Source organism: Podarcis liolepis (genome assembly GCF_965112155.1).
Source record: "Podarcis liolepis genome assembly, chromosome: 12".
Classification (NCBI taxonomy): Eukaryota; Metazoa; Chordata; class Lepidosauria; order Squamata; family Lacertidae; genus Podarcis; species Podarcis liolepis.
In genome coordinates this window covers 14,431,417-14,459,358 of record NC_139563.1, presented here as the reverse complement: position 1 = coordinate 14,459,358, position 27,942 = coordinate 14,431,417, and the positions used below count along the sequence as shown (strand labels likewise).

General features: G+C 41.2%; 1 protein-coding gene across 1 annotated transcript; it reads right to left on the bottom strand.

Annotated features, from left to right (window-relative positions):
- DYNC2I1 (dynein 2 intermediate chain 1) lies at positions 1-27,753 on the bottom strand. The gene is made up of 25 exons (XM_083466689.1): positions 27,597-27,753; positions 25,468-25,521; positions 24,507-24,933; positions 23,364-23,416; positions 22,677-22,997; positions 21,581-21,648; positions 19,632-19,692; positions 18,379-18,450; positions 18,161-18,235; positions 17,004-17,241; positions 16,665-16,767; positions 15,307-15,436; positions 13,885-13,996; positions 13,610-13,695; positions 12,326-12,455; positions 11,516-11,688; positions 9,114-9,276; positions 8,220-8,333; positions 7,150-7,211; positions 5,901-5,952; positions 5,482-5,542; positions 4,777-4,876; positions 3,904-4,035; positions 1,555-1,778; positions 1-524 (listed from the first exon to the last, which is right to left on the bottom strand). Exons 1-25 carry the CDS (start codon positions 27,609-27,611, stop codon positions 353-355), a joined length of 3,198 nt encoding a protein of 1,065 aa, XP_083322815.1. The 5' UTR covers positions 27,612-27,753; the 3' UTR covers positions 1-352.
- Between the last annotated feature and the right edge of the window lie 189 nt (positions 27,754-27,942).

Genomic DNA, 27,942 nt, shown 5'->3' with positions numbered 1-27,942 from the left:
TTCATAGGACTGCATGTTGTTTTATTCTAAAATATCTATAAATTGCAATGCATAGCATATACTAAGTAAATACATTTTTGGAATTAAATATAAATACAATTTATATCTCCCCTTTGCATAAAATATCATGAATATTTGTTCTGTTTTATGTTTGATAAAAATATTCTCTACCTCAGGTTCAAATACTGTGTCGATACTTTAAAAATATATAAATACTATTTACAAAGATGAATGAAAAAATATGAAATCATGTATTTTACTCAAGCGATGTCAAAACCAAAATATTAACAAATACATCTAAAATCAAACGGTTGTCATATGTGTGTATTCACAGAAAGGCATGTCTTTCTTTTTACAAGGCCTGCTGCAGAAGCAAGTTTAATTTCTCAGATTCCTCTGGCTGAGGTAGTGCCCACTTCTTCTTTACGTACTTTATGTCTATTGTTCCAGATTCTTTGGCCAGGGCAATCCCCAGGAGACCGCTGGGTTTTTCAGGCTCGCCCAGTACAGCCATAGTTATAACCCTGAGGGGAAAATAGAGCTTGTTTAACAAAGGGAGGAAGAGAGGGAGAGAAAGGTGAAAAAGTAAATCTCCCTCCATTCGCCTGGCTGGGACCAACTGTCATTTGGCTCCTCCTGCTTCCTGTCCAAAATGGCCTCCACAAGCTGCCATTCCATGTGGCTTCATCTGAGGGACACAGCAAGGACCCCCTTCCCGCATTTGCACCAGCTTCTCCCCACTCCCACCTCCAAGAGCTATCTCCACCCCCAACCACCCTGCTGCTTCAACATCAGGAGAGACTCAAAGCCATGGCCACGAGTGAGACCTCGTCGAAACGTCGCCTAGACACCCCAACTCTTACACGGGAAGACACCCGAAGACACCAAAACCTGCATATATATATATATATATATACACATACATACATACATACATACCCCGTCCATCTGGCTGGGTTTCCCCAGTCACTCTGGGCGGCTTCCAACAGAATATTAAAATACAATAATCTATTAAACAGTAAAAGCTTCCCTAAACAGGGCCGCCTTCAGATGTCTTCTAAAAGTCTGGTAGTTGTTTTCCTCTTTGACATCTGGTGGGAGGGCGTTCCACAGGGCGGGTGCCACCACCGAGAAGGCCCTCTGCCTGGTTCCCTGTAACTTGGCTTCTCGCAGCGAGGGAACTGCCAGAAGGCCCTCGGCACTGGACCTCAGTGTCCGGGCAGAACAATGGGGGTGGAGACGCTCCTTCAGGTACACTGGACCAAGGCCGTTTGACTCCCCCGGCTGCATCAAAATCCCTCTGTTCCTCCTGGAAGCCCTGTCAACTACCTTAAGCTTGGAAATTATTCACCAGAGGGAACAGAGAGGGAAACGTGGGGAGGATTTCCTTCCTGACCCCAAATGTGGCGATTACCTGGACCATAATCGTAATCTTCACATGGGTTAAGGAAGCGTAAAGCTCATGAAGTTTGGAGTTTATAGCAAGGGAACAGCGGTCGCTTGTACCAAGTTTGCATGACTATCGCTAAAACACCGTGCTATGTATGGACTTACTTATCGGACCAGATAGGCTGCTTGGCTACGGGAGCCAAGTCGTTTTCCAGCAGGTCCCAAATGTAAACGACAGACATGGCATCCAAAACAAAGAAGACGGCTGGTCTGGTCAGAGCCCACTGCAGGGAAATGATGGGCTGCCCGCTTGTGCTGTTGTTCCACTGCATAAGCGGAAGCTCAGAGGTCATTTGGTGCAATCTTATGCTTCCATCTGAACAGCCCACCTGAAAACATAAAGACAAAAACCTTAGCGGTTCGCTGGCACAAGTAATCCTCTTATTGATTAAAATGTACAACCAGCTCTAAAGGGAGCCACACACAGTTTGCCACTCACCCGCAGCATGTAATAACTGCCCACAAATAACTGCACATAAGTGGCAAACCCCAATGCTCTCCCTCCTGTCTGCCTGCTGCTGCCGCCTTATTGCTTTGCATTGCCGCAAGCATCCCTGGTAATAAAAGGTAAGGCTGACATTAGAAATTGTTCTGTGCATTGGTTCTTGTGGTGGCAATATATATCACACAGTACCATGCTGTGTGATTAACAGGCCAACTCCCTTGTGCCTTAGTACCAAGGAAAAGAGACTGAACTTTTTGTGAATAATCTCTGACTGAACTGGTTTCAGGATAACAGGCCAGGTTGGGGAGCGTCATTCCCTGCACCCAAATCTTGCAGAAGTGATGCAGCGTTTTCCACTGTCAATATTCGCTAAAGTTACTGTATTTTTCGCTCTATAAGACGCACCAGACCACAAGACGCACCTAGTTTTTGGAGGAGGAAAACAAGAAAAAAAATATTCTGAATCTCAGAAGCCAGAACAGCAAGAGGGATCACTGTGCAGTGAAAGCAGCAATCTCTCTTGATGTTCTGGCTTCTGGGATAGCTGCGCAGCCTGCATTCACTCCATAAGACGCACACACATTTCCCCTTACTTTTTAGGAGGGGAAAAGTGAGTCTTATAGAGCAAAAAATACAGTAACTTGTGGGTGCAGGCCAAAATTTCTTTCCCCCGCCAAGTGAGTTTTGGTAATTACGTATACAGGCAACAACTGATTTACGAATGTCCAATAGACACATAACAGGAAGCAACCCGGAAGTGGATGGAAAAGAGGGCACAAGGCGTCAGAATGTGCTTATTTGTGTTCCACCATTGCGCAGAATGCAACCCCTGACCAAATCGGAGTCTGCTTGTACAGGTCATATACACAGTGGCCCTGTTGAAATTATTGTTCCAGGCTTTGTAAAGCATCCCCTGAGCTTCTTTTCCCAGTTTGTTAACTGATGTTAAGCCAGATTTTCCCAGTTTGGGACATAATGGGTGGCTCTGGCTTAATCCAAGCCAGAATCATTATACCGTGGTACCTCGGGTTACATACACTTCAGGTTACATACGCTTCAGGTTACAGACTCCGCTAACCCAAAAATAGTGCTTCAGGTTAAGAACTTTGCTTCAGGATGAGAACAGAAATCGTGCTCCGGCGGTGCGGCGGCAGTGGGAGGCCCCACTAGCTAAAGTGGGGCTTCAGGTTAAGAACAGTTTCAGGTTAAGAACGGACCTCCGGAACGAATTAAGTACTTAACCCGAGGTACCACTGTACTGAAGCCAGCACGTGGTAAGAGGAAGGTGAGGGAGGAGCACTTGACCCCACTGCTCTTTCCCAGATTCAAAACAATACTAGAATGATGGTCTGGCCAATATTGCTATATATTGCTATAACATATAATTGCTATATTCCTATATATTGCTATAACATATAATCTGAATCCAGAAGCCTGCACAACCCTCTTCTGTGTGCCCAAGGGGCCTTGCGAGTCATAGCAGGCCCGGCCTAGGCCCATACTGAACAGCAAACCTTTTTGGAAACTAAGGAAAGTCATAAAAGCAGTTTGCAACATGGCATAGGGGCCTAATTTTCAAAGCAGAACATTTCACTGGGCACGTTCAATCAACACCTTGAGTAAATTTAAGTGCTTATTTAGAGCCTGACCAAATGTAGAATTTCACTTCGTCCAGCTATTACAGTCACACTGCATGTTCACGGCCCTTTCTCTACATGGTTATGGTCTGGCTACAAGTTTATGTAAACAAAGGTTCTTACACTTGTCGTTCATCTGTTTGTAGTTGTACGAAGAATTACAAGACACTATTATTGTTGCCTCATCTCAGAACAGACTGAAATCTGAGTCACGCTGCCAGAGCTGGGGGGTTGAGCAATTTTGATGCTACTTGCAAAACTCTTTACAGAAAGCAAAGACTGCTCCATTATAGGATACACACATTTTCCCGTTTAGCTCTGTTAAACAGCCCGGCTAAGCTCCTGCCAAGAAATGAAAATGGGCATCCATACCAAAAAGATTGGCTTTCCAAAAGGAGAGAAGTCGATGGCATTGATTCTGGTTGATCTCGGCGCCCCCTGCTGTGGTTTGAACCACCTGGGAGGTATTCTTAGTTCATGCCTTGTACCATGGCTCACTATAGCCTGCAAATTAAAAAAAGGGGGGTGAGGACTCTTATTTCTGCTACGTTAAATGAAACAACCCAGGTAGGCTACTTCTTGCAAAAAAACCACAAAAAACTGGAAAGGAAATTATATACCCACAAAAGAGGACTGGATATATAAATTAGCTGAATTTATAGAATGGGCAAAATTAACTGCAGCAATAAGATACCAAACTAGATCACAATGGATATGGTTTGAAGAATATATGAGTAAACACTGCTCTAAAGATAGCATGCTGATATGTTTAGACTAGTTTGTAAAGTTGTTTTAATAGTTTAATAAAACAAGAAACATAGTGATACATGAACTGCAATGTAAACAAGAATGGTAAAGAATTAAAGATGACAAGCACTGGTGGAGGGAAGTCACCAGGGTGTATTATCATCCACCTATTTTTTGTAATTTTCCTTTATCCCTATTTTTTTGCTTTTTGTTTTGTTTTCTTTCCTTTTTGCTTGTTTGTCTGTAAGGCATGTAAATTATTGTTTTGTATGCATATTAAATGAATAAATTTAATACAAAACCCCCCATGAAAAACACTTTACAGAGAGCTGTTAGCTTTATTTAGAACTTTAAAAGTAGCAATTTGTAATAAGAACCTGAAAGTGCATGCATTTAAAGATGTCGCCGTTAAAATGTTAACAAATGCAGATGGATCACAGACAACATTCAGGAGAAGAAAGGAGGCAATAGTGAAATTAAGTAGAGAATATTACTCACAACGTCTGTTCCGACAACAAAATGATTGGGATTTGAAGGCAGAAATTTAATATTCAGTGTCTGAGGTACCTTCGTGAGCACGGTATCCCTTGAATAAAATCTGGGAATATGTCAAATGGATAAATTTATATATTGTAGAAATGTTGCAGTGTACAGTGCTCTCATTCACTGTCTCATATCCTTTTCTAAGATATTTCATTCCATTCTTCTCCCCAATTTCTGTCCATCCGTCCCCCACAATAGGCAATCAGTATTGTGTGGATACTGAACATATTTAGCCCTCAGTGAGCTGCATTTTTTGGAGCTTTTCTCAAAATGTTTGTTTTGCTGTAAATCTTGGGGTTCCCCCAAGAATACTGATACCTCCCCCCCTCGTTTCTTAGTGTCCCCATTTTGGCTACAATCTTGTCGGCACTCACCAACTTAGTCCACTGTTCTCCCAAACGATTTTCCACTAACAGCAGCATAATGCTTGGCCTGCCCTCAGGATGTGGTAGAAATAGCAACCACATCCACAGCTGCAGTTGTATAAAAGCACATATGAAGCCTAAATGGCTTTTACACTTTGAGAGGACAATGCAAACCTCCAGCAACTGAGTGTTTTCAAAAGTACTGAGTGATTCAGATTGAAAAACACAGATTATAACAAAGAAATATGCTTGGCTATATAGAACAATAACTTCAAGAAATGTGTCATATCTTTACCTGCAATTCAGCTGAACTGTAGAGCTGTGGACCAGTTTTATTTTGCCCCCTGGAATTAAGCCTGTAAGTAATAAAACTGAACTATAATAATAATAATAATAATAATAATAATAATAATAATAATAATAGCAGCACTGATTTGGTGCTTTATGGAAATTGCAGACCAACATGTATTCCAAGGTCCAAGATTTTTCTTCAAAGGAAAGTTGGTAGATAGAGGATACCACCTAGAGTGACTCTAGGTATACAGAGCCATTATTTTAATGCTTCATGTAAGTATTGCATGCAATTCCACTGTTGGCTGCCTGCCCAGAACAATTCCAAGCTTTTGTGATGACCAACAATGCTTTTCTCACAGTATCTGACTTTGTCTTCCTTCCCTTCCATAAACAGCAGCTTCACTGAGGAGTTTCACTTACCTAAATCACTTTGTGAGCCTGCCAGATCCCCCTTTTGAAGTTCAACTACTACCTAAAAAGTGGCCAAAAAAAATAATAATCAGGAAAAAAGAGGAGGTATCATCGCAAACATTCTGAAACATATTTCAGCTTTCCGTATGTTCTCACTAAGACTTTGCCTACCCTGCAGTTTACTAAAATTAAAAACTGTACTACCTTAGTTCTTATTCCTTGACTTGCTGCTTATTCAAAACAAAGTTTGCTTTGCAGGCATTCTCCAAACAATATACACTAAGACCAGCTTCTCCTTTCCTAAAATTTGGTTGTGGGCTTCCTTGCCTAAATGGATCGTTCTCTTAAAATATATTTTAAATCTTGCATATAATGTGCAATTAGGCATCCCTACCACACTAAAATTCACAAATGAAAGCATACAATATCATCCAAAGCTTAGTAAGGTAAAGGTAAAGGGACCCCTGACCATTAGGTCCAGTCGTGACCGACTCTGGGGTTGTGGCGCTCATCTCGCTTTATTGGCCGAGGGAGCTGGTGTACAGCTTCCGGGTCATGTGGCCAGCATGACTAAGCCGCTTCTGGCGAACCAGAGCAGTGCACGGAAACGCCGTTTACCTTTCCGCTGGAGCGGTACCTATTTATCTACTTGCACTTTGACGTGCTTTCGAACTGCTAGGTTGGCAGGAGCAGGGACAGAGCAACGGGAGCTCACCCCGTCGCAGGGATTTGAACCGCCGACCTTCTGATCGGCAAGTCCTAGGCTCTGTGGTTTAACCCACAGCGCAGTGAAAGGTTATTGGCTGCGCTTTATACTGCTGTGGAATATGAGTGAAACAGATCTTTAAAATAATACATAAATGCTCCAGAGGTGCAGCAGAAGAGTGGTCTTCCTCAGAAATAAATTTTGTGACAACTTTACAAACAGGAAAGCATGACAGTGGTAGTAGCAGGGGAAAGCACTACTGTATGGAGCATTCTTGTGTGAACTGCATTGGAAATCTAGATCTAAAAGCAGAGTAATTCTTTTAAAAAGATTATTATCAATTTTAATAGGAACCAACCAAAAAGATGCACATGATACTTACAAACAGGATTCACAACAGGATGCCCTAATTAGCAGGAAAGGGAAACTGCATTTTCCAAGCGATAACATCTTTAATGTGTAAAGTCTCTCTTAAAAACAGCCAAAGTTGCACAAAAAAGCTATATGCCTGAGCAACAAGTGAGTAATAGCTATGGAAAAGTTCCAACTCACCCACAGACTGAGAGTCCCGTTTTCATCCATAGAGGCAATCTGAAATGAAAGTCCTAACATTTCTGCAAGGAAAAATGATAACTCAGTAATTATAGATTTGCAGGCACTATGGTTGATCATACATTATTTTGCCCACTTAAATTTGACCCCCATAATATAGGCATTAACAGAGATACTAACATGCTAGAATTTTATCCTCAATACTGAGGCAATAATGTTCACTTCTTTGTGTGTTAAATCAATATGCTGCCTTTCCACCCATTAAGGTTCCTCAAGCCAGCTGATAGAAAGAAACAATTTAAAATATCACCATGCCATAAAACAAATACAGAATGAAACAAACCGTGCAGTGAAACTCAGCAGCAGCCTGGGGCTTGTGTCTCTAATGCTTGGCTTGTTTTCTAACTGCCCGTCCCTCTCAGTTTACCAAGTGGCTGGGATAGTCAAATAAACCACAATTAAGCAAGGCTGTTGGGTTCATTCATAATGCCAAAACGTTGTAAAGATAAGCCATAGTTCAAAAGCCAGCAATAAACTATGGCTTCACATCTGCCATGACCCATGAAATGAGGACCTTGCAATGCCTGGCAGATGACTGTGGAAAGGTTCATGCAACTTCACTGTGGTGAGCAGCAGAAAGAACGTGCAGTGCCATCTTCAGGGCTCTTCCCATCAGAGGACAACTCTGTTGCCATGCTCTGACTCAGAAGATGACTCTCCTGCAGTACCTCTGGCTCCCCAGCTTTACAGAAGCCAAAGACTACAGAATAATGAGAGCCCTTTAGCAAACCATGCTGTTTGATGTAGACTACTGATTGGACACCACCTGCGAGCTTCTTGCTTCCATGGAATTAGTTAACAGCATGGTTTGATCCCAGAAAATAAACCAAGGTTATTTGTCTGCTAGACTGAGTTAGGATGTTCAAACAAGCCATACTTTGGCTAAACCAACCATGGCTTCTGAACTACAGAAATGTTTATAGGCAAGGAATTCCAGAACAATAACAACTGTGGGCACAACCTGTATTTCCAAAGAATATTTGTCAATTTCTGGAGAGCGGTCTACGTACCTTCCTGAGATGAGAGGTAGGAAAGACCACAATTCTGCTCCTTGAAGACAGATGTTGAGACAGGTTCGACTGTCAGCACAGAACATGTGTGGTTTACTGAAGCAAATACTCCATCTATAGTTGAGAAATAAGCAAACAGTAAGTCCACCCATCCAACCAACCCCCGTTTTGTTTAATTCAGGACTGCAGTGACTGCTAAACTGGTGTGGAAACAAAAGTGCTAAAAAAAACCAAATTTCAAATAAGGTCTCTGTTCTCTTTAATACATGGTTACATTACTGCATATGATGTTAAAAACTTCACTAAGTGTTAACCCTATTATGCTGAAAGCCCATTGCATTTCAAGCTGGGGTGCTTTTCCTCAGAGGATAAAGGGAGCAGAATTAACTCTAAACTCTCTAATATTAATCATAAGTTATCATACACGCCACTTGAGTGGTAAAATGGCAAACATGTCAAACTAGGAATAACATTTAGATTTACTACATTATTTATTTATACTCCGCCTTTTTCCCCTGACAGGGCAGCTTACATATAAAAATTAGAACCGCTGAAAACATAGAAAAAGCATTAATTAAAAAACAATTAAACTTTGTTGGAAGTATTGCTAATAACCTCTGAAACATGCCAGGCTTGGTATATATTCTAGCAAAAATAAAAGAAAAAAATTGATACTACTTCACTGATCTTCTTTTCATCAACTTTAATTACATGGGTTCAGCCTTTGACTTATCTTTTTACACATCTTTTGCATGGAGTGTGGGGAGGGGAGAGATACCCAAAATGGAATTGGAACAACTTCATCTATATGAACTGTGCTTGTTCATATATCATGGTCCTGGCCACTCAGGTTGCAACAGATGTGATGATATCATTCAAGGGATGTTGACCAACCGGTAGAAAACGTTGGAGATCGAAATGTCCAATCTGTTTCATTGACCTTCATGCAGTGGTGCAACCTTGAGTCTTCTCTGAGATCCCATACCAGCACTGAACCATCGATTGTTCCAGCAAACACTAAAGTAGCCTTACTAGGACTAAAGCAGCAGCATGTCACCTAGACGGCAAGACAAAATATCCCAGAATTACAAATGAGGGAAATATAGTTATACTGAATGTGTTTTGGTTCGATGGGAGTCCAACTTAATGGAAGGGAAGAGAAATGATAAATTTTGTTTTGCCTATGTGGAGCACATTTGACATTAGCACCATTCCAATGATATAATATAAATAGTGTTAATGTAATGCAATGATTGTGGGGATAGATGTAGTATTGAACCCTTAATCTTACACTTTAATTTAATGTTGTGAACTGATCTGAAATCTGTGGATGAAGGGCGGTACACTGGCACCTTGGTTTTCGAATGTAATCCATTCTGGAAGACCGTTTGACTTCCAAAACGTTAAAAAACTGAAGCAGGCTTTTCTGGAACAATTTACTTATGGAAAACTCAAAACGGAAGCTGCATGGCACGTTTGACTTCCAAAAAGTGTTCGAAAACTGAAGCAGTTACTTCCAGGTTTTCAGCATTCAAAAACCAAAATGTTTGACTTACGAGACATTTGAGAACCGAGGTACCAGTGTATACAAATTTGATAAAATATGACACAATCAGTTTTTCACATGCAGTACACTATGGAATCAAACAGAACATAAAGGAATGACACCCCCCCCCCCGAACAAAAATAGAAGATGAACTACTGTCTGAAAGCTTTTGTAGCACCTGAACAGGAATATATCTAAATGATGTGGGGTGGAAATTTTTTCAGTGCTTTATTTCCCCTTGGAAAACTCTGTTTTGTAAGTTCATTAAAACAGATGCCAAATACAAATGACTATTACATGAGCTTGGTAGTTTTAACATATATTTTGCTTTGTTTACAAAATACATGCAAAACAAACAAGTTAAATAAATTAGATCACTCTCTTTAGGGGCATCAGAAGAATTCCCAATGCACATTTGTTCCCATAGAAAACAAGAATTTCTGTGTGTCAAATCTTCGAGTTGAGACTTTTCTTTCCCCGAGCAACAGCTGTTCTGGGTTTAGCCCATGACTGTCTAAATGCACAGGCATGCTCAAAATGCCATAGAGAGCAGACTGTAAGAGGGGGTGTGGAAGCTGAGCTGGATGTAAGCTTCCTCATTGAGACAGAAACCACGGTAGCAAATTTTAAAGATAAAACAGGCTGCTGAAAGAGGGAAAGAAGAGAGGATATTATTCTTGTGCATAACAGAGTGCCTTCCCCATGCTGCAGTGCTCAGCCAGTCTCTATAGGTGGGAACTGAATAATATGTTGCTGCTGAGTTGAATTAAAACATTTTATTTCTAATATTTGACTTAAGGGAATTAATCAGAACTGAGCCAGTTGACCCACATGTGGTGACCCAGTTACTGAACCTTTATTGGTCTGAACTGAATCAAACTGGAACAACTTCAGTTGCTGTTGAACCAGTGGCGTAGCGTGGGGGGTGCAGGGGGGGCCAGCCGCACCGGGCGCAACATCTGGGGGTTAGGGTTAGGGGGCGCAAATCCACGGGTTAGGGGGCGCAAATTACTTGCCTTGCCCCGGGTGCTGACAACCCACGCTACGCACTGTGTTGAACCTAGACTTGGGGTGTGTGTGGTGGTTTGGCTACCTGGGTAGGGACACCAAGTCAATCTCTCTTTTGTCATATAGCGAGGCAGAATGTTCCAAAATGGACAACATACCATGGATATAAAATTAACGCAATTTTTAGATTAGCAGTCCCAAACTGCTTTGTAGATACAGTGGTCTCTCAGGTTACATATGCTTCAGGTTACATACGCTTCAGGTTACTAACCCAGAAATAGTACCTCGGGTTAAGAACTTTGCTTCAGGATGAGAAGAGAAATCATGCTCCGGCGGCACGGTGGCAGCAGGAGGCCCCATTAGCTAAAGTGATGCTTCAGGTTAAGAACAGTTTCAGGTTAAGAACGGAACTCCGGAATGAATTAAGTACTTAACCCGAGGTACCACTGTATTCAAATATTATTAGTGTGCACTTGAGGAAAAATCCTGTTATAGCTGCCTTCCACTTAATCTACAATACTCTGGTAACCTGGAGGGGGTTTTTCCTCGTTTCTCTCTCTTCCCTTCTCTTCTGTGATGAAAGTGGAAAGCAGGGAAGGTGGCAGTACTAGAAGCGAAAGGTAAGACAGGAGTCTTGGGTGCGGTTATGGCTGATGTGGGTCTGCAGGCAACAATTAGATTAGAACATATACAAAGAGGTGGGTGCTGGTGCATTAGACAGTGGCATATCGTTAAAGCATACCTGAGATTCACAAAACAGTAATTTCTGAGGACTAGAAGGTTGCCAGACATTCCATACACAAATGATGTATTTGCTGTCCAGCGGTAAGTCATTTGACTTCTCAGGAAAGCCATGAACAGAAAGCAGAGCTTGCCTCTGACCCTGTGAGATGTGCAAACAGGATACCCTTCGACCTAGGGGGGGAAACCAAAAATCACAGATGACATTTTAAAAATCTATTATGGCTCAACTACAGAGGCGACTTGTGACTGGATCTCCCAATGTTTCCCTTTTTAGTTAAAAGCAAGAAGGGTGGTGTCTGATTTTGGTTTAAATAGAAGCACTTGAGAGGTATTGGTTTGATTAAGTGATTAGGGTGTCTAATCGTGGTTCTCCCTTATCCTATCTACTTTAGCCCTCAGTCTGCAAGACAAAAGCTGCTGCTATGTAAAACTTGCGCCTTCTGCGTATCTAGGCAAACTAACAGGCATGCTTCTGTATTCAAATTAGTTGAATTTAACTTTGCAGAGAGCTGCAGATGGGTCAGAAGAATGTAAGGATTGTCTCGCTGCATCTACAATTCTGTTCCCAACAGCAGCCGGCTAGATAATGTTGGAAATTCACAAGCAGGGAACAAAACAATGATGCCCTATTCCTGTTGTTTGTTCCTGGGATCTGGCATACTGCCTCTGAACAAGGAGGTTCTTCTATAAACTGCTCAACATCATGACTTTGACTATGTATCAGTCAGGCAAAAGATCTAGACATGTCTGCAAAAGAATAGGAGTTTCTGGTGCCCCACTACAAGATGAAGAGCAAAAAGCGTCTTACCATTCAAGAAAGGAATATTGGTGTTTAACTGGAAGCACCTGTCACTAATAGACAGACTGGATGGTCGCGATCTCAGATTCCGCCGCGGCTGCGTTGCTACTTGATCTTCCTCAAGCAGAACTTCAATTACCTTAAAAAAAAATAGTATTTGGTTAGAAATGTGGGGGGAAATCTATTACTCTTTCCTTCAGTGATAATAACCTGCTAAGGAGTCTGCTGGCTTAAACTGCTTTTACCACACTTCAATGACTTAGATAGAAGATGGTGGGAAAGTTTTGTGGGGTAGTTTCAAGACAAGCGGAAAAACTGAATTTGCGGAGCTGTTATAGAGGAATTTGTTCCTCCATGGGTATCCATTCCTACTTGATTAAGGAAAACCATCCTAGAGAATGAAAACCAGGTGAGGGGAAACACAAGCGATCATTCTGTCTCTTGTCTATGTAAGGAATATATTAAGCTCCAGACTATGGTTACTGCTAATTATTATTTTATTTTTTCCCCAAGTATTAAGTTTCATACAAATACAGAACATACTATAAAATCAATAAAACCAAAAGAAAAAAAGAATAGAACAAATATAACAAATGATAACCAAAAATACAACCTCAAACATATAAGCAATAAAAGTTGGTTAATTAATTAAATTTCCAACTTCTTAAACGTATTACTTGACTTCCTCTAATCTCTTCCATCTGAATTTCCTTGTAACTGAATGTAGCAGTTTTCCTATATCATTATTCAAAAGTACAATGTTCAGTTTATAATCAGATTTCTTAACTTTTCTTAACATTCTATGTCTTATTTATTTATTTAGTCTTAATTTAGTCCTAGGCCTGTTTAGTACCTTCAAGTAACTACTAATCTTTAATATTACAATATTTGCTCAAATAGTCTTTAAATTTCTTCCAGTCTTCTTGATTTTCCTCTTCTTTCTGGTCGCGGATTCTCCCAGTGAGATCAGCCAGCTCCATAAAGTCCATCATCTTGAATTGCCATTCTTCCACAGTTGGTAGTTCTTGTGTTTTTCACTTTTTGGCTATTAAAATTCGTGCAGCAGTTGTGGCGTACAAAAATACCTTTACATCTTTCTTGGGCAATTCAGAACCGAATATTCCAAGGAGAAAGGCTTCTGGATTCTTTATAAATGTATATTTCATCATTTTTTAAAATTCATTATAAATCTTTTCCCAGAGGTCTTTTACCTTGGGACAGGTCCACCACATGTGATAAAAAGTACCTGCTAATTATTATTTTAAGCATGAATATAAAAAGTAAAATATATACCTGACAAGCAGATCTCAGAAAACTTGCCAATCTCTGGGAATCAATCTTTGGGGTAAGGGAAGATACATCACTGCTGCTTTTTGGACCTGAAATGAGACCCAAGGAAAGACGATAGTACATTACCCAGAAAGTTCCAAACTGCTTTCACATTTTGTGTTGCTAAAGCCAATAGGAAATGACCACTTGATAATAAGAGATACATAGTGAGGTTTCTCTTAGCGTGTTCTTGAATTATATTACATTTTAACACCTCTACATATCTAAATAATAATCACCTCCAGACACAACAGCAGTTTCTCCAGGATGTTGGGTCCATTTTTCTTGAGTCTCTATTTCGTCAGTCTGAACATCCCTGTCCAGGTTATCTTCATTCCACTGTACATAGGCCTAAAGAAGAAATGTGAAAATATCCCATTCACTCTGAGCACCTGCAGATGTGAGCCACTTGAAATACCCATCTGCTGTATCCCAAAATACTTTGCACCTCATGAAAAATTCAAGGTACTGTACAAAGTTGCGTTATCATCTACTTCATAGTATAAAGAAAATAATGTTTCTCTTTTCCTTTGGATGTTTAAGATAAAATCTTTGAACACAATTGTCTATAGAACTGAGTTTAAAAAGTAGTTGTTTGGAATCAAGAAGAGACGGGCACATTAATCTTGCTGAATCCCATGGAAACATGAACTATGCATTTGGTCCCCAAGGAATAAAATAAATGAACTGGAAGGTCTGTTCTGTTGACTCTGCAGTATATTCTCTGGGGGTACTAAATGGAAGCTGCTGACTAGCAAGGAACACTATTACTCACAATAATGGATAGCAGCATCCAAATATTCCTGGCCTGGAAGACTCAGTCAAGGCAACCAAAGGGAGGGGTGTGTCTGTGTGCATCAGACAAGTGAGTTTGGAATAGGTGGATCTTGGACTTTCCTGGATGAGCCAGTGAAACTCCCTCATCCATGGGTTCATATGGTGGAATTTAAGCCAGCAGAAGTCCCCCAAAAGAGGTGTGATGGGACAAAGAGAAACTGGCACCTGGCAACCCAATGGAACTTACACTGGCAAAAAGAGTGGTGCAAGTCAAACCCTTATTTTAAAGGCTTGTTTTCCATCTGCTAGGTTCAGGTTTGTTCAGCTGGCAGCAGCCTCACTCCTGAATGGAGTTTGGAATAGAGGATAAATTACACTGGCATGATTTATCCTAGCATAAACTATGCTGTTATCCTATACTTAGGATTGCTCTGTTATCCATTAACACCAAGAACACAGTGAAGACCTAAGGTCTAACTGATTTCATCTGGATGAGACCTACTAAGTATCTAACTTTTTTTCTAGTTTGCCCTAGTGTGAAAATTCTTATGGCTGTAACTCTTGGCTTTAAAAGTACTAGCAATGGCAAACGCAATTTCTCTTGCATTAGAAACATATACCCCATTGCCAACTTCATTATCAGAAATTAATGAATGTTTTGGGGTACTGTCAGTACTGAAAATGTTGTATTTATTTAATCAAAATATTTATACCCACCCTTTAGCCAGGAAAGCTCCCAGAATGGCTTACAAATAAATAAAAATAGCATACTTCCTGTCTGTAGGCTAAAAACACACCAGAAAAGGAAGAAGGGATGAGAGGGAACAGGAAATCAAGTGAACAAGAAATGAGAGCAGTAAGAATGAATATGCTGTGCGGTGTACCTGCTTGGTATTTATTTTCCCAAAGTTCCGGATATACATGTCATATTCATTCACTGGAGGCAAATCCAGCAAACAGAAGGTGACTGAAAAGTCCAGGTCAATAAGTCGGAGCAGTTCAATGCTACGTTTCCTTGAAAACACGTCACAAGAAAGCAAAAAGGCTAGTAAGAACTAAATATAGTGACATGTACTATAAGGTCTAAAAATATTTTCACTCCTAAAGGGAAGAGCAAAGAGTTCAAAATCAAGGCACATAATTTGAAGGAATGGTTTTATGTCTGCAGTTCCAGTGCACTTTGAGGAGAATTAGATTAACGCAATTGAATGCCTCCTGGGTAGGAACCATTTCATTTCTGTATACTTTACTGCACATAGCATGCTGTCGACACTAAGGGCTCTTTCAGACATTACACAGGGAGCAACCTAGGTTTGTCACCAAATGTAAGATCAACAGGGACCTGCAGCAAATCACAGCTGCCTGACATATATCTGCACAATACATGTTTTTGCAAGCACATATTTATAGCATTCATATTCTATGCTTTTAGGTTTACACTTAAAATACCTTAGGTTTTAAATGTAACATATACGTTGACTCTAAGTATATGTTAAACAGTAATATTAGGTGACAGAGAATACTCCTGGTTTAGGTTTATTAAATTTATATCTCTTCACACCAAAAAGGTCTCAAAACGATTTACAACCAAGATAAACAAAACAAATTAAAAACCGATTTAACAATCTGATTTTCCTGAATAAAAACTAAGATGAAACTAGTTATCTATACATTTTCCCCCAGGAAGGAAACTGAGCAGACTATTTTGGAATGTGATCACCAGACTGCTAAACTAGAAAACTAATAAGGACACAATTCCCCCCTCATTTTCCTGCACTAGCCCAACTTTGAAGCAGAACTTGCCTTAAGTCAAGAGTGGAAATCATCAAGCTCCCTTAACTAAGGGAAACATAGCTTTGTTGCTTACTGGGAGCAGATTAGGAACAAAATAGTTTTCTGCCCGATATAAATGGGCATTGGCTAAGATTACTACATCACAGCGTCTGAGCAGAGTCCAGAGAGACAGCAGGAAAGGCCAGAAAGACTTTTCTGTCTTCTCTGGCACCTCCACAGATAAGCTGCTGTTCTAGAATCATGCAAATATGAACCGATTTCTATCCCTATAGGATTGTGACACATGCAAACAATTTAGACCTAGTACACATGAATTGTTCACAAAAATACTCTTATTGCACTTTGTTAGGCGTACAACACTTGTAACATTAAAAAACAACTACTGGAAGTTTACATGCAAGCCATCTTGCAAAAGTTACATGCAGTGATATATTTTAATACTACCTACTTCTGCTCACTGGCAATCTTTCTGATACTTTGCCGCTGTTTGGCAGTTTGGAAATCAATGAACTTTCCAGAAACAGGACTTCGAGCGGGTGACTCTTGCCTTTCTGCAAGATAGTAAGTATATTCATGAAATCTTTAAAATGCAAGCGGATACTCCAATATACATGGATGAAGCCTGCAATGGTCAAAAAGAACAACAAGATTGCCTACTTCACCTTTAGTTGCAATTAAAACCACAGGAAATAACCTTACACTGTACAGTGAGTGCAAAAAAATTGTGTACATCCACAATGGGTCACTCTTATGACTGCTAACCAAAAATAAGTACCTAGTCACATACCTATTTTCAGTTCCTTTTCCCTTCCTTTTGGATTCTCTCTTTGTTTTGGGAGAAAGGTCTCAATCTTTTCATTTTCAGCATTAATAGCTTTTTGAATTGCTTCTACTTCTGCGCTCTTGGCTACTGGAATTTTTCTTACTTTTTCTTTTGTTTCTCTTTCTTCCTTTTCTTGCTCTTGGCTATCTCCACCTTCATCCTCATCCTCATCATCTATGTCGTCAAAATCATCTTCATAATCCTTCAATAAGAACAGTAGCAATTACTTTTCTTAAAGCACAAATTAAAAGCCCATACCAATGGCATCGCTCAGCAATCTCCACTGCCAATTCTGCAACCCTAAAAGCTTTCAAGCTTCCTCTTGCCATTGCAGATTTTCTTTTAAAATGGTAATGGTTTAATATCCATTACTAAGAACAACATTTAACAAACAGTGTAAGCGGAAGTAACTGCGCAATTTGTTTTAAAGAAACAAGCTCTCTTGGGTGGAGTTCTGTACAAAAAACATGCAGCTCTCCTTGAGACATGAAGGAAAGGAGCCTCTGGGTGTGGGTCATAGCTCAGTAGCAGAGAAAGTCCCAGTTTCTTTACTACTGTGATTGTAAGTTGTTTAAACTATTTTTTATATTGTGTTTTAATAATTGTAGCCCACCCTGGAACATTAATATGAAAGACAGGTGATAAATAACAATAACACTAGTGGTCTGCTGACTCAGTAAAAGGCAACTTCCTTCCTTTCTATTTTTCTATGACAGTAGCTGACAGTACAGTCGTACCTTGGAAGACGAATGGAATCCGTTTCGGAAGTCTGTTCGACTTCCAAAACGTTTTGGAAAACAAAGCACGGTTTCTGAATGGCTGCAGGAAGTTCCTGCAGCCAATTGGAAGCCGCAGAAGCTCCGTTGGACATTCGGCTTCCAAAAATAGTTTCCAAACCGGAACAGTCATTCAGGAGCCAAAACGTTCAAAAACTAAGCTGTTCGAAAACCAAAGTACGACTGTATTCCCCCCCCCTCCCAAAAGCATCTCCCCATGATATATTTAAAGAATTAAGTCGCTGTGAAGTCATTGCAATTAATTTCTATATTCCTACTGCTTGTGGATCAGCTACATTTATTTGATACTGCTACCTTCTTCAAAAAATACTCCTTTGCACTCACTTCAAAATCATCTTCATAGTTCACAGAATCATTATCATAATCTGCATCTGGATAAGGTGTGTCCTTATTTGGTTTCTAGCAAGAAAATGCAAACAACTGAATTAAATCACAATATAACTGTACAAATGAAAACATTAATGGAATTTATTTCACCAGTGAGATTTAACTGGCACTGCTGTGCTCCTTAAAAAATGAACGTAATAATATGCAGCTCTTACATTGCCACTTTCTTCATTTGATAGCCTTTGCCGATGGGATCCCACAGCTGACAGGTTGTCACTTTTGTGGCGCTAACATATCAATAGATAAAACAACTCATAAGAGAAAAGCACTGAAATGTGGCAGGGAGTTCTAATAATACAACTTAGTTCTTATATTATGCTTTCAACTTCCAAGGCTGCCCTTCCTCACATGTTAATACCTCAGTCTTAGAAAAGCCTCACTGTATTTTATATGTAGAACAACTCCCACCCCAAATCCTGACTATATCAGACACTAGAAACAGGCATGCTAAATATATTCCTTGATTATATTTATTTAGGACTTTGTTTTCTCGCCATGTCCAATATCAACAACATCAGACAAAGTTGGCAAACCTATGCCACAATCAAACTTTCAAGATGCAACAAGACACACTTTTTTTTTGTATTTACGGTAACAAACATAAGACAACTATCCTTTTGGAAGTTGCTCTACGAATATGTCTCTCCCATGATGAGCCTCCTGCTCTCTAATATGCTGTGGCCTGTATAGTGCTGAGTAATCTATGAAATGTGTGAAAGGCTGTATTTTTTTTTCCTTTTAAACTTTATTTTATGTCTTCATTGGGTGTGCACTCTGGAACCCTCAGCCCCTGACTAAAAGACTAAAAAACTGCAGTCAGTCAGATACTACATCATTTTTAGATTTCTTTTTGTCCATGTCCATAAATAATCGTGAACATTTTAAAATTCTCCAGAGAGAGAGACAGCATGAAACGTTTCTAACGATACGTTTTGTGCATGTTCCATATAAGTATGTCTAAGGCTGCAATCCTATACACAGTTACTGTGGGAGTAAGTCCCACTGAACTTAATGGATCTTACTTCTGAGTTGACATGCATAGGATCATGCCAAAGGGTTGCAATTTTATGCAAAAGCCGACTGAGCTCAGTAGAACTCATTTATATGTAGGCAAGCAGAAGACCAAGCCCTAGAACTGGGTGCAAGCTTTCAACGATATAGAACAGAAGTTTAGTATAAGCGCAATTCAAATAAAGATAAACACCTTCCAATCCCATTAGTTGAAAGTGAAGAAAAACAAGTATATACTTAATTCTCCTATTCAGATTGACATGATTTAAAAGGCTGTGCCTTATATTAGGCGTCCCCCTTTGTAACTCTTCACTAAATTTTAGGTTCTTGTTCCTTTGGTTTATTACTAATTCCTACAATATTCTTGCATTAGAACACTCCAAATAAAACCACTTACTTCTCGTTTTGTAGCGTCTTTTTCACTCTTGACATGGCTCTTTACTTTTTCTTTTGTACCACTATAATGAGAAAAAAACACCAAGCACAGAATTAAAAGGAGTGCCTACCAAGCAAACACTATTTCTGTGCAAAACAAGGTCTCAGAACTGCTTTACACCTGTACAAATAAGCTATGCGGGGGGTGGGTGGGTAATGATAAGTGATTTATGTTGAATCTTACCCCACTTACACTGTAACATGTGACTTTCTCACATAGTGAGATCTGCGAACCTCTATAAGAACAGCACTGAACTACTTTTCATAACAATGCCTTGTCCCTTTGTAATGTCTCTCCAACATAGACATTATTTACTTTTGATGGGAGAATATATTGAGGAACAATAGATGTACTGTGGAGTTCACCCTGTCCTTTCCAAAGTATCCATATATTTCTGATGGCAGAAAATCAAACAAGATCCTTGCTTACAGCAGTTTGGCAGCGTTCTAATTTTGGATCAGCTCTCACTTACAGTAAGCAGAAAATGTGAATGGCATTTCATCAAGTCTTAAAGAATGGATTTCTAAAACAATCCTACAACTCATGAAATAAAACTTAAATCTTCCCCACTCCAAATAACTAAAAGATATATCCCAATGCTCATGGTCAAGACAGTCATTTCATTGCAGAATTCGCATAAAGCAGTTTCTCACTATGTTAAGTATAAAGACCTATCCAAGCTTAACAAAGAGATGCCAGCAGCACTTGCTCTTATCCCAAGAATAGAGCTAAGCAGTTCAAAAGAAAAGGAGAAGAAGCAGCAGCATGTAACCCCGTGGCGGGCTTTAATTTGTTTGAAACAGGGACCCTAGGGAATCAAAAAGATATCAAAAAGAAGTCAGATAGCTTTTTGTCAGGCTGGAAAACATATCCAACACAATCACAAAATGTCTAAGAAAATAAATAAATTACCAAGAAGCTGGTGCCTAGGAACTGAAAATATTTCCCTCAAATCTATAAAGCACCATCTAAAAAAAATATGATGATGCTTCCAAAATATGTATGTTGGCTATTTTAGGAGTTTTACAGTGCAATCCTATATATGCCTACTTCAAAGTAAGTGTGACTGAATTCACGGAGGCTTACTCCCAGAAAAATGCATACAGGATTACTGCCTTAAATATATTTTTCAGGCCCCTCTTCCCCCGGAAAATTAATCAAAAGGAGGAAGGCAGGACACAAGTGATCAAAACACCCATGTTGCACTAACCTGTGGGAAGATATGGGTAAGCAGTCTGCAAAGCAGGAAACCTATACATACAGTGGACCCTTGGGTTACATTACCTTCGGGTAACGTAACTTTCAGGTTGCGACCATGGCAAACCCGGAAGTGTATACTTCCAGGTTTTGCCACGCGCGCATGTGCAGAAGCGCTCTATCACGCTGCATGCGTGCGCAGAAGCGGCACCTCATGTTGTGGATTTTTTGGGGTACGTACGGACCCCCGGAATGAATTAAGTTCGTATCCGGAGGGTCCACTGTATTTATTCAGAAGTAAGCTCCACTGTGGGATGCGGGTGGCGCTGTAGGTTAAACCCACAGAGCCTAGGACTTGCCGATCAGGTAAGCGGTTCGAATTCCCGCGATGGGGTGAGCTCCCGTTGCTCAGTCCCTGCTCCTGGCAACCTAGCAGTTCGAAAGCACGTCAAAGTGCAAGTAGGTAAATAGGTACCGCTCCGGTGGGAAGGTAAACGGCATTTCCGTGCGCTGCTCTGGTTTGCCAGAAGCGGCTTAGTCATGCTGGCCACATGACCCGGAAGCTGTACGCCGGCTCCCTCGGCCAATAAAGCGAGATGAGCGCTGCAACCCCAGAGTCGGTCATGACTGGACCTAATGGTCGGGGTCCCTTTACTTTTTAAGCTCCACTGTGCCCAATGGGGATTACTCTTACGTATTTAAACAGAGCACACCTTTCACGTGGATGGCTTGCTTCAGCTTCATGCCTTGAGCTCTTGCCTTGGCTTTTATGTTCACGGTGCTGAAAAATATATTGTTTGAAATACAATGATTCGCAGCATTCCACACGACCAAGTATCTCCTTATATGGATTAACAGGTGCATGTACTCTTATATCAATGACTCTTAGTATATACAGCTTCGTTTTTAAAGAAGACAAAACTAGCAATGATTAAGGCTATTGCTAGCGTTCACCAGATACGCATCATATATTATGCAAACAATACCTGTATTAGGGGTGTATTCACAGCACACCTTAAAAAAGAATTAAAGCATGCCATAAGATAACATGCCATGGAGGTCTATCACTGACCTGGGTCCCTAAGGCATGGACTCAAGATCAAAAACGGATTGGTATGGCTGTCATATCTTTGGAAAACATGGTCAGCAAACACAGTATACAATGTGCCCATTATAATGTGACGAGCAACTGTTAGTCTACAAGGCTATGCACAATACCCTTACTTAGTGAGAATTACTTTCAAGTAAACATGGGAGGACTAGGCTGTAACTTAGTTTAGCTGCTGCATTCTCTTGTGGGAAAGCGTACCTCAGATGTACAGAACTAGCTAAATTTGAGAAATTCCTGAAAAGTTTATCTATCCTCTATATTGCAAATAAAGCTTATGTGTACCACGAAAGAGGAGCACATAACATTTTGTGCAATGCACTACTTTGTGCAATGAAATGTAGATTACTTCAAAAACTAGACCCTCACATCAAATTTATCTCATGTTTTGCAAGCAGCAAACTTCACACTTTTTCAGCATAAAATAGAATAATCCAATGTATGCTGTCACCCTAAACTCTTTGAGAGAAGGATGGTATACAAAAACAGTGAAAGCGTAACTAATGCTTCTAATGAATTAATTTTCCATTGCGGAAAAGCATAATATAGTATTTTTGTTTCAAGCCACAGTATTTCTTGATATTTTCTCAGCATATCTTGTTCGTTTCTGACACAAATTCAATTTCCAAGGCAAATCTGACAATTTCTGAATTTTATATTAGCCAACACTGCTAGGAAGCTAAAGCCAATGTAAAGCAAACCTTCTGGTCCTTCTTCTTCTTTTCGTTTTCTTCTCTGTGTTGTCTTTCACTGTTCTCCCTATGGTGTCTGTCTTCATAGTGAGACTGCTCCTTATGTTTCCTGGAGGTGTGCCCTTCTACCCCATCCCTGACAGATGTGAAACTTCTTAATTTCAAAAACTTCTCTTTTCCTTCTACAGCTAAGAGCGCATGCTCTTTCTTCTCTCGGTGCCTTCTTCTTTCCTTATCTGGGTCCCGTTCCTTGTGTGACTTGTGCCTGTGTTCACGTTCTTTATCTTTGTGTGTTGAAACCTCACCCAAAGTATCCCTGCTCTCTTCATTCTGAAGAGAAATAATTTTTAAATTTATTTTAAAGAACCAAAATTGAAATTTTAACAATTTTGTAGCTCAGAAATATACCACTACTACTAACAACAACAACAACAACAACAACAACAACAACAACAACAACAAGCTTGTACTGAGCATTCTTTTGAGAATATTTTTGGCACATTGCTGGAGAAGCGGGAAGAGCAAAAAGGGGGGTGAAAAACTCAAGGAGGTGAAGAAATTATCAATCTGTTAAGGCATTTTTGAGGGGGGAGCATATCATATTGGCAGTTTGTGAGTTGCTGACTTTTCTTCCTTTTTCTTTACACTTTCCCTTTTTCTTTTTAAGAACAAGGCTTCTTTTTTACCTTCTCTTACCTTTCTCTCTGTGTGTTTTCTTTCTCTTTCTTCATCTTTTACTTTTGGGTGATCTAAAACATAATCACATCTATAAAATTAAGAAGTTTTATCTTCAGTACATTTCAGTATCTTACTACGCTACGTACAACACAAATACAATATGTGCTACATCTCTGCAAAAAGCATTTCAGAGCTGTTACTTCAATTCCAAGCCTGTTTCAAGTAATGTGTGTAGTCTATAACCAATAGCAAACTAGGGGAATTACTGGAATGGTTAAAACACACACACAAGTATCATTTAACTTTTCCTAACAGACTAGCTCTTTTTCAAGGTTTCCCAATCTATCTTCAAGATACACTGACAATAAAGGTATTATTGAGAGCCAGTGTGGTGTAGTGGTTAAGAGCGGTGGACTCGTAATCTGGGGAACCGGGTTCGATTCCCCGCTCCTCCACATGCAGCTGCTGGGTGACCTTGGGCCAGTCACACTTCTCTGAAGTCTCTCAGCCCCACTCACCTCACAGAGTGTTTGTTGTGGGGGAGGAAGGGAAAGGAGAATGTCAGCCGCTTTGAGACTCCTTAAAGGGAGTGAAAGGCGGGATATCAAATCCAAACCCTTCTTCTTCTTCTATTATTATTATTATTATTATTATTATTCCAATCTCTTTGTGCTAGGACACCCATCATGTGAGGCATTGGAAGAAAATACCCTCCTTCCTATGAAGCAAAAGACAAGCAATGTCTAGAGAAGGGTGTGTGTGTGTGGAATGGAGGATCCTGCAGCCTCACTATATGGGTTTATAAGCACAGGAGGGAGCAAAGAAATGTCCTTCACCTCCAAGAGGAATAGACAGAGTGATTCATAGGTGTACTGATGGATTCCACCCAACTGAATTGAAAGGAAGACCATGGGAGCAAGCATCTCTGCAAAAGAAACTGAGCTTAAAAGAAAAAAAAACCAGATACCTATGTCTATTAGGTCTGCCATCTTGTTATGACAGACTATCTTTACAAAGTAGGAGATGAAAAAAAAAGACATTGTGTAGAACTGCTTGCAACCCATGTTACTGCCATACCTCCTGTGTAAGAGTTTTGAGGCCCATTTTCACCTTCCTCTAAAGCATTATTTAAAAATAAATACAGTGAACAAACTATCCCACCTGCATGATCCTTGCTGTCTCTTCTTCTATAATGTTCTTTATCTCTTTCCCCAAAAGCCTCCATAGCATTTTCCACCAGTGTTTGATTGGGGTCATCTTTCTTATGCTTCCTCTCTCTCTCTTTGCCGCTGTGTCTCTCACCACTTTTCCCAGTGTTATGTTTTTCTTCTTGGACATGTTTTAGCTTAACTTTCTCTCTCTCGTGTTCTCTGGGATGATCTTTTTCTCTTCCTTTCTCTTTCCTTTCATTCTTATGTCTTATGTCACTCGATTTAATAAGTCTCACTTTTTCACCTGCTTTTTCTTTTGATTTCACTCTGACCTTCTCTTGATCCTTTGGCAAGTCATCAGCATCATTGCTGTCACCCTCTCGTGATTTCCTCTGCCGATGTCTCCCGTCTTCAGACTGACTATCTGATCGAGACACCTCAAGAAGGAAACAAGAAACGCAATAGTAACATTTTTTATACACACACACATATACATGTGTGTGTGTGTGTGTGTGTGTATACCAATCTTTTGTCTTTGAAGACCCACCTTTTCAGGGGCAGCCGGTTCCATTTTGTCAGCCTTCTGATGCCAACCCCGCAGTCATGGCCTCCCCATTCCACTTCCACCACAACCAGAATGCTCCCTCACTCGCCAAAACTCAGTGAGAGAAGGGCACTCCTCAAAGTCTTGGCCACCCCAGAGTCAGGGAAGACAAGCTGCAACACTGTGCACTGGAACATACTCCCTTCTCACCCAACTCAGCAGGGGGGGGGGGTGTTCCTCAAAGCCTTGGTGCTCATCTTCTTCATCCTAGGTGCAACACAGCACACATCCCTCTCACCAAAACTCAGGGATGTCCTACTGGCAGCACAAGCAGAGAGGCGGGCCTCTTGAGCTTCTACCACTTACTTCACCTCAACTCTTCTGGCCGCCACCTCTGCTATTGCCATCAGGTACAAATAAATCTTACCTTAAGATGCTTCTTTAGTTCATCTGATTTCCAAGTGTCATCTTTGGTTCTTCTCTAGACCAAAAAGAATGGTGGGGAGAGGTATCTTAAACTGAGAGCTGTATTTAGAGCATAGGGCAGTATACAAATCTAATAAATAAATAAAATAAATAAATAAAACTACGATCTGGTCAACGTTTTTGAACAAGCACTCAAACTACAATGCCATCAGTTGGAAATGATGGGAGATTATAGAGGGAGTTTGCTTGGACTGCAGAGGCCAATAGTGAAATCTTCATAGTCATTTAAACCTATTAAACTAGATAATTTTCAATGAGATAGTAGCAGCTGGTGTGGTAGGGCAGTTACGGAGCCTCCCTTCCAACACCAGTGTTGTTACAGTTTACCTGGATGGGGCAGCAGCAAAATCAAGGTTGCATGGACACAGTGCCAGGAGTACTGGGCCAACTCTGCTGGTGCATCCATGGAGTTCCAACTTCATCACCTGCTCTGCCCCTCTGCAGCCCCATCCAGGTAAGCTGTAGCTGTGCCATTATTGGGAGGATGGCACCATCGCACCACACTGGCTGCTAGTGCAGAAACTAAGCTCTTCTCCCCCTTCCTCACATTCTAGGAGCTCACCTTTTCACCCTCAATAGCAGATTCAGTGGGGGTGGGGCCCTGTTCCAGCACAAGTCCAGGTTTAAGGGAAGACAAGAGGTTCAGAAGGCTAGAAAACCAGCCGCAGCAGCCAAAGTGTTTTGGGAGCCTGGTGGCTGCAGAACTACAGTCAAGGCAGGACAGTTACCCAACACTGTTTAACCACCTTGCCGTGCTCAAATTCAGGAGTGTGCAGCTCATCCCCTTCCGACTTCCCGTTTGAAATGGCAATGACCAGGACAGCATCCTTCAACCACCTATTAGAAGTCGAGTCCCACTGAGAACAGCAAGGCTTACTTTCCTGCAAACACCTGTTTGGGGTACACCCAAGTTCAAGCAAAGGAAAGTCCAATGCTGTAAAGAAAAATATTGCGTAGGAACCTGGAATGTAAGGACCATGAACCTTGGTAAGTTGGATGTGGTCAAAAATGAGATGGCAAGAATAAATATTGACATCCTGAGCATCAGTGAACTATGGTGCTGGAGGAGACTCTTGAGAGTCCCATGGACTGCGAGAGCAAATCTATCCATTCTTAAGGAAATCAGCCCTGAGTGCACAGTGGAAGGACAGATCCTGAAACTGAGGCTCCAATACTTTGGCCACCTCATGAGAAGAGAAGACTCCCTGGAAAAGACCCTGATGTTGGGAAAGATGGAGGGCACAAGGAGAAGGGGACGACAGAGAACGAGATGGTTGGACAGTGTTCTCGAAGCTACGAACATGAGTTTGACCAAACTGCGGGAGGCAGTGGAAGACAGGAGTGCCTGGTGTGCTCTGGTCCATAGGGTCACGAAGAGTTGGACACGACTAAACAACAAAGTTCAAGCAGCGCTCACTCCCAGGGAAGTATGAAGAAATCAGTCCCAGATTTGCTAGGGGCTTCAAAGGCCATTTGGTCCAAGCTCACTGCTTTAACCCACTGCTTCAAACCTTCTCCCTGTGGAGGACCCCCATCATCTCTGTGACAAGCTATCCAAGTACAGTACAGTGGTACCTCGGGTTACATACGCTTCAGGTTACAGACATAGTAACCCAGAAATAGTGCTTCAGGTTAAGAACTTTGCTTCAGGATGAGAACAGAAATCGTGCTCCGGTGGCGTGGCGGCAGCGGGAGGCCCCATTAGCTAAAGTGGTGCTTCAGGTTAAGAACAGTTTCAGGTTAAGTACGGACCTCCGGAACGAATTAAGTACTTAACCCGAGGTACCACTGTATTTGAAACCCCATTCTGTGCGTTCCTAACTAAGAAGCAAGCCCAGCTGAAGTTCTCCAACGAGACTTGCAGCCCATTCCTAGGCATGTTTGCACTGAATTAACTGCTGCTATGTTGCTCCCAGATATATTTGCAGCCTAAGAGTTTGAATTGCCCTTTTAAAGCTGCGCCCCCCGTTCCCACCTCCACCTCCAGCCTTTCTCCCGGCGAGATTTACGCTACACCACCGACCCTCTCCACCTCCTCCCCTCGTGCCCCCACACAGACGGGCAGCTCACCTTATCTCCCTCCATAACAGCACGCAACCGCCCCGAGATGCAGCATCCCCGACGGCGCCCGCAGCTTCCCCTCGGGCTCTGTAAAAACTTGCAGGCCGCAGCTTAGGTTAGGCTACCTAGGCAACTGCGTCCCAGTTCCGCCTAGCAACAGGGAGGTAGAGCAAGGTCACAGCCGATAGGTTAAAAGTCGACCTCGGTGGGCCAATCGAACGAAAGCTACCCGGGTTTAAAGGCGGGACGAAAGCGCACAGGGGGTTCTGGGAGTTGAAGTCAAAGCTCGCTTGCCCGCCCGCCTGCCTTTCCTTCTTGCGCGCACAGAGGAGGCGCTGATTGCAATTTCGGGAGG

Excerpts from the sequence above, each read along its gene's own strand:
- DYNC2I1 (XM_083466689.1), bottom strand. Across the intron at positions 16,768-17,003 it reads GGAAAAGGAACTGAAAATAG|AAAGGCAAGAGTCACCCGCT; the intron begins GTATGTGACTAG and ends ACTATCTTGCAG. Across the intron at positions 9,277-11,515 it reads TACTGTTTTGTGAATCTCAG|GTGACATGCTGCTGCTTTAG; the intron begins GTATGCTTTAAC and ends CTTGCCGTCTAG.